Here is a 12,752-nt window from a genome sequence, read left to right as displayed (position 1 = left end):
GCCTGCAGAAAGTAAAAGTAGAGAAAAATAAATGAAGTATGCAAATGAACAAATCTATAAATCAAAGATAAAAGCATCACTTTATATTATTTCATTAACTAGACAGATTTCAGACTAAACACTGCATAGGGCCCTATCATACACCTGGCGCAATACAATTTTTTTGCTAGTTTCAACCTAACGGTTTCACGTCCAGTTGTTTAAAGGTGTCATGATCTATATTTTTTTATTTTTGTATTCTGTTGTCTGAGGTCAACTTATGATGTTCACATGGTTTTTACATTCCAAAACATCATAACTAATAAGTAATAGGATATTTTCTACACAGGCGTTTGAGGCTCTCTCCAAAACGCTGGGTTTTGATGGCCTTGCCACACTGGAGAGTTGGTAATAAATGCCCACGGCATTTATTAGATTTGCATATTTAATGTTTGTTTTGAAAGTGGCCGGTAACCCTTTAAGATTCACCAGCCTGTCGACAAGCTTACATTTTTGTATAGCCCGTCTGGAAAACACATAGCCCTGGGACGTTGGGCTTTGCGAGCCCTGGGAGTCTGAAACCCAATCACAATGAACCAACAAATATTTCAGCCTGTGAGAGCGTGCTGGTATGTTCTTTTAGACACGCCATGGTCACATGATCAATACGATCTGTAACAATGCAATACTATCGCATATAAAAAGCATGTTTTACTCACATAAGTGTGCTGCACCATTCCTGTCAGCTCCAATATAAAAGGCACAGCACTGTGCTTTAATCTCAATATGTCTGCAATCTCAATTCATCACCCCTTTAAATAGCGAATGCACTCATGCCCATCTGTTCACCCATGGCCGTACTGGTCTATTTTGAGGCAACCTAAAATGACCACTGACCAACAAAAACCTGGTCTAAAGTCAATAGCGCGTTTTTTAAAAAAGTTATTTAAAGGTGCATTAGTAATATGTGCCTATGAATGGTTTCACAACGTGCTTACACTGCTTATTACACGCACAGGGACTCGCATCAGCACACAAACATTTTTAAATATTAAAAATAAAAAGATTCCTCTCTGCAGAAGCGTTCAGTCTTTCTGCTCACAAATTCCACCATGTAAATACTGAATCTGTGCTGCATGCGCAACTAGCTTTTAAAGGGAATGGGAGATGAGACCTTTTGGATCATGCGCCTGACGCTGACTGTTTTTTTTTTCAACAAAAAAATAAAAAGGGGCAGTGTAAGGGGATAGAAAATACAGTTTGTACAGTATAAAAATCATTACCACTATGGAAAGTCCCTGTAAACCACATAGACCAACATGTATGTGTGTGTGTGTGTGTGTGTGTGTGTGTGTGTGTGTGTGTGTGTGTGCGTGCGTGCGTGCGTGCGTGCGTGCGTGTGTGTGTGTGTGTGTGTTTGCGCTTATATCGACTGATCATGCTGGCCATGTAATACAAAAATTATATTCCAATCAATTGCGGGTGGATGAGAATTAAATCATTGTGTTTGCTTGATAAAGACGTTTACGAGCCCTGTGGTCAAGAGAATCATTGCAGTTGCTTTCAAAATAATCTCTCCCCCATGTGAACTGACAGAGTCAAAGATATCACAGCGGAGCTGAAGCTCATTAAATACGCAAATCTTATCCAATCCTAGCCGAGGGCGTTTACTTCCAAGTCTCCAGTGTGTGGCACGCCCATCAAAACCCAGCGTTCAGAAGACAGCCTCAAAACCAGTGTAGAAAATAGCCTGTTACTCATTAGTTACAATTAGTTGAATGTAAAAAACACACAACCGTCATTAGTTGACCTCAGACAACAGTATACATTTTTTTAAAAAGCCAGTTCATGACACCTTTAAACTAGCAATAGATTCAGACTAAGTGCACCTGCGCCATGCACTCAGATTGTTAAAACTGTGCCCTCAGTGTTGTTGTATTTGCTGACGTTTAGTTGATTCTTCAATATGAAACATTTCCTGAAAGGTGTCTGTGTCCATTCATAAAATTATGGTCACACATTAAACTTCAAGCTAAATTAGTACTAAATAAAATAAGAAAACACTAACTCAAATTTAATTTAAAACAGTAAATATTAGCATTTAACTAATCATTTACTTTTTTTATCTACTCTGTGAACGTAGAATGTATCTTCACATTGTGAACAATATGAATATGTGAATTTCTATTTTGTTGACTTTTTTTCCCTCTGAAAACTCAGTGAAATTAACCGTTTAAATAAGGCCAATTTGCTAAAATCAGTTAAAGGAATAGTAAAGCTACTTTATTCTTTTATAGGTTTAGAGGTTTTGGGTAGTCTGTGGTAATCATAATTAGCCTTACATAAAAACATCAGAAGTCTATTCTCATTTAGTGAGATAAATGTGTCTGCACCATCTGTAAACAGATCGTTTCCCCCTTACATTCCTCTTCCGTTCACCCTTGGGCAAATGAGACCATATTTTCCTATAAAGGCTTGTACACAGCCTTGGAAGACAATGTCGCCAAGATATAAACGATCAAATAATGTGTGGAGAAGCATCAGAAATGGACACACAGTCCTCAGGGTGTGCTGACAGAGAGGTTTAACAGCCATGATGGGACATTTCTTTGATGTCCCTCCAACTAGTGCAGTTTTTACAATTGAGATCATAAGAAGCAAGTAAGTTACGGGTGGGCAGCAGCTGGATCAGAATGTGTGTGTGTGTGTGCATGTGCACGCGTGTGTGTGTGTGTGTGTGTGTGTGTGTGTGTGTGTGTGTGTGTGTGTGTGTGTGTGTGTGTGTGTGTGTGTGTGTTTGTTTTTATTACATAGTGGGGTCCTCAACACGTTTGCACACTCACATAGTGGGGACCAAAAACATAGTGGGGACCAAATCGCCGGTCCCCACAATGTTTTGCTTGTAATCGGCTCAGGAGGCGGTGCTGATATGCCTACTGCAGTTTTTTTTAATGATCCCCTCCATGAACAAAAACCGGACTTTTGTGTATGAGTGTGTGTGGCTGCACGGCTCTACAGCGCCTCTGTAGCCTGGTCGCGGAACTGCACCTATACACACCGATATGACGTAATACATGAAGGTACACATTTTTTCAACTTCTCATGCGCGAATCGCTTAATTAAACGACAAAAAACTCTTTAAACAGTGTCTGCCAACGGGGAAAGTACATTCTTACAGGTAATTAACCTACTTGTAAATATTATATTACATAACTAAATAAATAAACATCACAAATTCGAATTATTTTTAAGAATGTTGATGTGATGGAGTTTTCTAATGAGATTAATTAACGTTAACGTTTTTTTTTTTATCAGAATCATAATATTGAATGTGTCGAATGAACTATTGATAAATTAAAACTTCACATCGTTATACAATTTGAAGTGATCACATGTGCATGTTACTGCGTATTGTAAGTGTTATAAACTGCGGCGTGTTGGGAGATTGTGAGACCGCGTGACATCGCTGAATCACTGGAACCAGAGGAACGACGAGAGACGGCCTGCTGAAATGAGACCGAGAAGAGTAAAACCATTAAAAGAAGCGGAAGATCGTGTTCTCCGTTGCATCGACAAGACCGACGCACTGGAGGCCAAACACATGAACGATTATAAAGGTAACTGTTAGGTTTGTAAAGAACTTTGTTGTTGTGACTGGATTGTGATTAGAAGTACGGCGCTCCCAACATGGCCCGGGAAATATATATATATATCATGGTCATGAATAGGACATCTTCCACCAATTAATTATGAATCTGCTATTTCTTATTTTTGTTACCATGATGATATAGCAGAGCCTAGTATTGCTAGCAGGACTCGTTTCTTATTGGTAACATGAGTGTTAAATATGAAGTTAATAACATATGTTTTAACTATGATTTAAGTGGTTTAAAAATACTAAATAAGTAACCATGATTATTTTATGGAATTTGGGTCCATTGAAATATAAAGAATATTGTTTGTTTCAGCAGTTTAAATTGCTCTTTGTGATAGTAACGTTATCTGTAAATTAATGAAAGAAATAAGCATGCGTTGTGAAAGAATGTTGAATACATTGGTTAAACTATTACAAAGCATAAAAGTTGTTTACATTTTACTTATCATAAATGTATTAGTTACATGTCTGCAAGGAATTGGATTAACAGTTGTCTCTCTCCCACTCCTCCCTTTTTTCAGGTTTTGGAGTGTTTGCCTTAATTCCTTTTATTAAAGGAGATTTTGTTGTCGAATATAGGGGAGAAACGATCACCTTAATTGAAGCTGAACAAAGAAGAGAGGCCAATCGTGTCACTTTTGTTATGTTTGACTTCATCTGGCAGAACAAGAAGTGGAGGTAGGGTTTTTTGTTTGTTTAATGAATACACTTTTAAATTTACAGTAAAAAAGTTAATTTCATTTTGTTCACATTCAAATTTGTCTTGCTGTGGTTTATTAGACAAAATGATTATTTTTTGTTTCCTGAAGCATTGATGCTACTCATGAGGATGGCTCCCTTGGCCGCCTTATAAATGATGATCACATAAACCCAAATTGTACAATGAAAAGGATTATCATTGAGGGAAAACCCTGTTTGTGCCTATTCGCTGCAAGAGATATCATTCCTGGAGAGGAACTCGCATATGACTATGGAGGAAGTCACTGGCCTTGGAGAAAGGTTTGGCAAAATTTAACAACTTTTATAATTTGTACAATAGAGGAAATGGATAAAGTATAAATAAACAACTAGAACAATGCTCTATATTTTTGTTGACCTCCATACATTATGCCAAATGTTTCCAACTATGTTTGAAACCAAAGAAATTCTAATTCAAATAAGAAATTTTAGCCATTGTAGTGGTGTCATTGCATCACCTGTTAACAATGCCATACCCGCATAGAAACGTCATAAATTTTATATATATATATATATATATATATATATATATATATATATATATATATATATATATATATATATATATATATATATATATATATATATATATATATATATATATATATTTTTTTTTTTTTTTTTGTTGTTGTTTTTTTTTTTTTTTGTTGTGGTGATAAATGTATGTAAGGGAATAAAAGCCTATAAAATTGCTTAAAATACATATATAATAGCAATGAAGCAATAATAATTTTGGTTCAAATCAAGTATCAAAGCATTGTTTTATGGTTTTCAAGTTTGAAATTATTGTTCAAGTTGTATGGTTGTATTAAACAAAAATGTCAAAATATGTAATATTTAAAAAATACTGACTAAACAACAATTAATTCAAATGTTCACTTGATCATTAACATTTGGCCATTTCTGTACAACAGAATTGCTATGGCTACTGTCACTTCTTGAACAAGAATATGAGGCCATCAAAACATGCAAACTTCAATGAACAGAATATTTAGTAAGATAATATATTGTCCTGTGTTAGTGTATGTTTAATTTAATTTATCTTTTATTTAATGGAATAGCAGACTTAGTGAATTCACAATAGCACTTTGCTAAAGTAAGAGTTTAAAATGGTTTAAATGCATAGTGCAGCCGTAGAAAAGCGGTTTAATGCGTTTCATGGATTCTCATCCATAGAATGCACCACTTTGGGTATTTTGCCAGTTAATCAACAGTTAAACAAGTAATCATACATTTTTTTAAATCGAGTACTCCTTAATGTAATCATGGAATCATGACGCCCCTTATGTAAGCCATTCAAACCCTTTGGTACACACACTTCACAGGTTTGGCATGGTGGGGACCTTGTCTAATAAGTAAAGACTTGTAACTATTTTTTATATAACTTTATTACAGCCTCCATGCAAGGATGATGACAACATGACAGCCATAGAGAACTGCTCTGAGGATTCTGTAACTACTGCAAGCACTTCACGATTCACAGCTGAGGTATGTGTATTTATTATCTGTCTGTGCCTCTTTATCTGTCTGTCTGTGTCTGTGCCTCTTTATCTGTCTGTGCCTCTTTATCTGTCTGTCTCTGTCTGTGCCTCTTTATCTGTCTGTGCCTCTTTATATGTCTGTCTCTGTCTGTGCCTCTTTATCTGTCTGTCTGTGCCTCTGTATCTGTCTGTGCCTCTTTATCTGTCTGTGCCTCTTTATCTGTCTGTGCCTCTTTATCTGTCAGTGCCTCTTTATCTGTCTGTGCCTCTGTATCTGTCTGTGCCTCTTTATCTGTCTGTGCCTCTTTATCTGTCTGTGCCTCTATATCTGTCTGTGCCTCTTTATCTGTCTGTGCCTCTGTATCTGTCTGTGCCTCTTTATCTGTCTGTGCCTCTATATCTGTCTGTGCTTCTGTATCTGTCTGTGCCTCTTTATCTGTCTGTCTCTGTCTGTGCCTCTTTATCTGTCTGTCTATTCATTTCTTATATTTGGTTTTTACATAAGAGAGTCTTACACACTGTTTCCAGTGTAATGTGCATTGTGGGGACCTGTAGTTTTAGGAAAGCCATTCAAACCCTTTGGTACACACACTTCACAGGTTTAACATGGTGGGGACCTTGTCTAATAAGTAAAGACTTGTAACTATTTTTTATATAACTTTATTACAGCCTCCATGCAAGGATGATGACAACATGACAGCCATAGAGAACTGCTCTGAGGATTCTGTAACTACTGCAAGCACTTCACGAATCACAGTTGAGGTATGTGTATTTATTATCTGTCTGTGCCTCTATATCTGTCTGTGCCTCTTTATATGTCTGTCTCTGTCTGTGCCTCTATATCTGTCTGTGCCTCTATATCTGTCTGTGCCTCTTTATCTGTCTGTGCCTCTGTATCTGTCCGTGCCTCTATATCTGTCTGCGCCTCTTTATCTGTCTGTGCCTCTATATCTGTCTGTGCCTCTGTATCTGTCTGTGCCTCTGTATCTGTCTGTGCCTCTTTATCTGTCTGTGCTTCTGTATCTGTCCGTGCCTCTGTATCTATCTGTGCCTCTGTATCTGTCTGTGCTTCTATATCTGTCTGTGCCTCTATATCTGTCTGTGCCTCTATATCTGTCTGTGCGTCTGTATCTGTCTGTGCCTCTGTATCTGTCTGTGCCTCTGTATCTGTCTGTGCCTCTTTATCTGTCTGTGCCTCTTTATCTGTCTGTGCCTCTATATCTGTCTGTGCTTCTTTATCTGTCTGTGTCTCTATATCTGTCTGTGCATCTATATCTGTCTGTGCCTCTTTATCTGTCTGCGCCTCTATATCTGTCTGTGCCTCTTTATCTTTCTGTGCCTCTATATCTGTCTGTGCCTCTGTATCTGTCTGTGCCTCTGTATCTGTCTGTGCCTCTATATCTGTCTGTGCCTCTTTATCTGTCTGTCTCTGTCTGTGCCTCTGTATCTGTCTGTGCCTCTGTATCTGTCTGTCTCTGTCTGTGCCTCTTTATCTGTCTGTCTCTGTCTGTGCCTCTATATCTGTCTGGGCCTCTTTATCTGTCTGTGCCTCTTTATCTGTCTGTCTCTGTCTGTGCCTCTGTATCTGTCTGTGCCTCTGTATCTGTCTGTCTCTGTCTGTGCCTCTTTATCTGTCTGTCTCTGTCTGTGCCTCTATATCTGTCTGGGCCTCTTTATCTGTCTGTGCCTCTATATCTGTCTGGGCCTCTATATCTGTCTGTGCCTCTTTATCTGTCTGTCTCTGTCTGTGCCTCTGTATCTGTCTGTGCCTCTGTATCTGTCTGTCTCTGTCTGTGCCTCTTTATCTGTCTGTCTCTGTCTGTGCCTCTATATCTGTCTGGGCCTCTTTATCTGTCTGTGCCTCTGTATCTGTCTGTCTCTGTCTGTGCCTCTGTATCTGTCTGTGCCTCTTTATCTGTCTGTCTATTCATTTCTTATATTTGTTTTTTACATAAGAGAGTCTTACACACTGTTTCCAGTGTAATGTGCATTGTGGGGACCTGTAGTTTTAGGAAAGCCATTCAAACCCTTTGGTACACACACTTCACAGGTTTAACATGGTGGGGACCTTGTCTAATAAGTAAAGACTTGTAACTATTTTTTATATAACTTTATTACAGCCTCCATGCAAGGATGATGACAACATGACAGCCATAGAGAACTGCTCTGAGGATTCTGTAACTACTGCAAGCACTTCACGAATCACAGTTGAGGTATGTGTATTTATTATCTGTCTGTGCCTCTTTATCTGTCTGTCTCTGTCTGTGCCTCTTTATCTGTCTGTGCCTCTTTATATGTCTGTCTCTGTCTGTGCCTCTTTATCTGTCTGTCTGTGCCTCTGTATCTGTCTGTGCCTCTTTATCTGTCTGTGCCTCTTTATCTGTCTGTGCCTCTTTATCTGTCAGTGCCTCTGTATCTGTCTGTGCCTCTGTATCTGTCTGTGCCTCTTTATCTGTCTGTGCCTCTTTATCTGTCTGTGCCTCTATATCTGTCTGTGCCTCTTTATCTGTCTGTGCCTCTGTATCTGTCTGTGCCTCTTTATCTGTCTGTGCCTCTATATCTGTCTGTGCTTCTGTATCTGTCTGTGCCTCTTTATCTGTCTGTCTCTGTCTGTGCCTCTTTATCTGTCTGTCTATTCATTTCTTATATTTGTTTTTTACATAAGAGAGTCTTACACACTGTTTCCAGTGTAATGTGCATTGTGGGGACCTGTAGTTTTAGGAAAGCCATTCAAACCCTTTGGTACACACACTTCACAGGTTTAACATGGTGGGGACCTTGTCTAATAAGTAAAGACTTGTAACTATTTTTTATATAACTTTATTACAGCCTCCATGCAAGGATGATGACAACATGACAGCCATAGAGAACTGCTCTGAGGATTCTGTAACTACTGCAAGCACTTCACGAATCACAGTTGAGGTATGTGTATTTATTATCTGTCTGTGCCTCTATATCTGTCTGTGCCTCTTTATATGTCTGTCTCTGTCTGTGCCTCTATATCTGTCTGTGCCTCTTTATCTGTCTGTCTCTGTCTGTGCCTCTTTATCTGTCTGTCTCTGTCTGTGCCTCTTTATCTGTCTGTCTCTGTATTTGTCTGTGCCTCTGTATCTGTCTGTGCCTCTATCTGTCTGTGCCTCTGTATCTGTCTGTGCCTCTGTATCTGTCTGTGCCTCTGTATCTGTCTGTGCCTCTGTATCTGTCTGTGCCTCTGTATCTGTCTGTGCCTCTGTATCTGTCTGTGCCTCTTTATCTGTCTGTGCCTCTATATCTGTCTGTGCCTCTGTATCTGTCTGTGCCTCTGTATCTGTCTGTGCCTCTTTATCTGTCTGTGCCTCTGTATCTGTCTGTGCTTCTGTATCTGTCTGTGCCTCTTTATCTGTCTGTCTATTCATTTCTTATATTTGGTTTTTACATAAGAGAGTCTTACACACTGTTTCCAGTGTAATGTGCATTGTGGGGACCTGTAGTTTTAGGAAAGCCATTCAAACCCTTTGGTACACACACTTCACAGGTTTGGCATGGTGGGGACCTTGTCTAATAAGTAAAGACTTGTAACTATTTTTTATATAACTTTATTACAGCCTCCATGCAAGGATAATGACAACATGACAGCCATAGAGAACTGCTCTGAGGATTCTGTAACTACTGCAAGCACTTCACGAATCACAGTTGAGGTATGTGTATTTATTATCTTTCTTTGCCTCTTTATCCGTCTGTGCCTCTTTATCTGTCTGTCTCGGTCTGTGCCTCTTTATCTGTCTGTCTCTGTCTGTGCCTCTTTATCTGTCTGTGCCTCTTTATCTGTCTGTCTCTGTCTGTGCCTCTATATCTGTCTGTGCCTCTTTATATGTCTGTGCCTCTTTATCTGTCCGTGCCTCTGTATCTGTCCGTGCCTCTGTATCTGTCCGTGCCTCTGTATCTGTCCGTGCCTCTTTATCTGTCTGTGCCTCTTTATCTGTCTGTGCCTCTTTATCTGTCTGTGCCTCTGTATCTGTCCGTGCCTCTGTATCTGTCTGTGCCTCTTTATCTGTCTGTGCCTCTATATCTGTCTGTGCCTCTCTATCTGTCTGTGCCTCTATAGCTGTCTTTATCTGTCTGTCTCTGTATCTGTCTGTGCCTCTGTATCTGTCTGCCTCTGTATCTGTCTGTGCCTCTGTATCTGTCTGTGCCTCTTTATCTGTCTGTGCCTCTGTATCTGTCTGTGCCTCTTTATCTGTCAGTGCCTCTGTATCTGTCTGTGCCTCTTTATCTGTCTGTGCCTCTTTATCTGTCTGTGCCTCTTTATCTGTCTGCCTCTGTATCTGTCTGTGCCTCTTTATCTGTCTGTCTCTGTCTGTGCCTCTTAATCTGTCTGTCTATTAATTTCTTATATTTGGTTTTGACATAAGAGAGTCTAACACACTGTTTCCAGTGTAATGTGCATTGTGGGGACCAGTAGTTTTAGGAAAGCCATTCAAACCCTTTGGTACACACACTTCACAGGTTTGGCATGGTGGGGACCTTGTCTAATAAGTAAAGACTTGTAACTATTTTTTATATAACTATTACAGCCTCCATGCAAGGATGATGACAACATGACAGCCATAGAGAACTGCTCTGAGGATTCTGTAACTACTGCAAGCACTTCACGAATCACAGTTGAGGTATGTGTATTTATTATCTGTCTTTGCCTCTTTATCTGTCTGTGCCTCTTTGTCTGTCTGTGCCTCTTTATCTGTCTGTGCCTCTATATCTGTCTGTGCCTCTTTATCTGTCTGTCTCTGTCTGTGCCTCTTTATCTGTCTGTCTCTGTATGTGCCTCTTTATCTGTCTGTCTCTGTCTGTGCCTCTTTATCTGTCTGTCTCTGTCTGTGCCTCTTTATCTGTCTGTCTCTGTCTGTGCCTCTTTCTTTCTGTCTGTCTCTGTCTGTGTCTCTGTCTGTGCCTCTTTATCTGTCTGTGCCTCTTTATCTGTCTGTGCCTCTTTCTGTCTGTCTCTGTCTGTGCCTCTTTATCTGTCTGTGCCTCTTTATCTGTCTGTGCCTCTTTATCTGTCTGTGCCTCTTTATCTGTCTGTGCCTCTATATCTGTCTGTGCCTCTTTATCTGTCTGTGCCTCTATATCTGTCTGTGCCTCTATATCTGTCTGTGCCTCCATATCTGTCTGTGCCTCTATATCTGTCTGTGCCTCTTTATCTGTCTGCGCCTCTATATCTGTCTGCGCCTCTATATCTTTCTGTGCCTCTATATCTGTCTGTGTCTCTGTATCTGTCTGTGCCTCTGTATCTGTCTGTGCCTCTGTATCTGTCTGTGCCTCTATATCTGTCTGTGCCTCTATATCTGTCTGTGCCTCTTTATCTGTCTGTCTCTGTCTGTGCCTCTTTATCTGTCTGTCTCTGTCTGTGCCTCTTTATCTGTCTGTCTCTGTCTGTGCCTCTTTCTTTCTGTCTGTCTCTGTCTGTGTCTCTGTCTGTGCCTCTTTATCTGTCTGTGCCTCTTTATCTGTCTGTGCCTCTTTCTGTCTGTCTCTGTCTGTGCCTCTTTATCTGTCTGTGCCTCTTTATCTGTCTGTGCCTCTTTATCTGTCTGTGCCTCTATATCTGTCTGTGCCTCTTTATCTGTCTGTGCCTCTATATCTGTCTGTGCTTCTTTATCTGTCTGTGTCTCTATATCTGTCTGTGCATCTATATCTGTCTGTGCCTCTTTATCTGTCTGTGCCTCTTTATCTGTCTGCGCCTCTATATCTGTCTGTGCCTCTTTATCTTTCTGTGCCTCTATATCTGTCTGTGCCTCTGTATCTGTCTGTGCCTCTGTATCTGTCTGTGCCTCTATATCTGTCTGTGCCTCTATATCTGTCTGTGCCTCTTTATCTGTCTGTCTCTGTCTGTGCCTCTGTATCTGTCTGTGCCTCTGTATCTGTCTGTCTCTGTCTGTGCCTCTTTATCTGTCTGTCTCTGTCTGTGCCTCTATATCTGTCTGGGCCTCTTTATCTGTCTGTGCCTCTGTATCTGTCTGTCTCTGTCTGTGCCTCTGTATCTGTCTGTGCCTCTTTATCTGTCTGTCTATTCATTTCTTATATTTGTTTTTTACATAAGAGAGTCTTACACACTGTTTCCAGTGTAATGTGCATTGTGGGGACCTGTAGTTTTAGGAAAGCCATTCAAACCCTTTGGTACACACACTTCACAGGTTTAACATGGTGGGGACCTTGTCTAATAAGTAAAGACTTGTAACTATTTTTTATATAACTTTATTACAGCCTCCATGCAAGGATGATGACAACATGACAGCCATAGAGAACTGCTCTGAGGATTCTGTAACTACTGCAAGCACTTCACGAATCACAGTTGAGGTATGTGTATTTATTATCTGTCTGTGCCTCTATATCTGTCTGTGCCTCTTTATATGTCTGTCTCTGTCTGTGCCTCTATATCTGTCTGTGCCTCTATATCTGTCTGTGCCTCTTTATCTGTCTGTGCCTCTGTATCTGTCCGTGCCTCTATATCTGTCTGTGCCTCTTTATCTGTCTGTGCCTCTATATCTGTCTGTGCCTCTGTATCTGTCTGTGCCTCTGTATCTGTCTGTGCCTCTTTATCTGTCTGTGCTTCTGTATCTGTCCGTGCCTCTGTATCTGTCTGTGCCTCTATATCTGTCTGTGCGTCTGTATCTGTCTGTGCCTCTGTATCTGTCTGTGCCTCTGTATCTGTCTGTGCCTCTTTATCTGTCTGTGCCTCTATATCTGTCTGTCTGTGTCTGTGCCTCTTTATCTGTCTGTCTCTGTCTGTGCCTCTTTATCTGTCTGTCTCTGTCTGCGCTCCTTTATCTGTCTGTGCCTCTTTATCTGCCTGTGCCTCTTTATCTGTCTGTGCCTCTATATCTGTCTGTGCCTCTATATCTGTCTGTGCCTCTATATCTGTC

The 12,752-nt window shown here is 40.2% G+C and overlaps 1 protein-coding gene across 1 annotated transcript; it reads left to right on the top strand.

Annotated features, from left to right (window-relative positions):
- The first annotated feature begins 2,721 nt into the window (after positions 1 to 2,721).
- LOC137075868 (uncharacterized) lies at positions 2,722 to 9,329 on the top strand. The gene is made up of 9 exons (XM_067444818.1): positions 2,722 to 3,157; positions 3,398 to 3,596; positions 4,156 to 4,312; positions 4,444 to 4,633; positions 5,768 to 5,860; positions 6,523 to 6,615; positions 7,974 to 8,066; positions 8,683 to 8,775; positions 9,324 to 9,329. Exons 2-9 carry the CDS (start codon positions 3,491 to 3,493, stop codon positions 9,327 to 9,329), a joined length of 831 nt encoding a protein of 276 aa, XP_067300919.1. The 5' UTR covers positions 2,722 to 3,157; positions 3,398 to 3,490.
- Positions 9,330 to 12,752: the final 3,423 nt, after the last annotated feature.

Source organism: Pseudorasbora parva, chromosome 5 (genome assembly GCF_024679245.1).
Source record: "Pseudorasbora parva isolate DD20220531a chromosome 5, ASM2467924v1, whole genome shotgun sequence".
Taxonomy (NCBI): Eukaryota; Metazoa; Chordata; class Actinopteri; order Cypriniformes; family Gobionidae; genus Pseudorasbora; species Pseudorasbora parva.
This window is presented reverse-complemented; position numbering and strand designations above follow the sequence as displayed.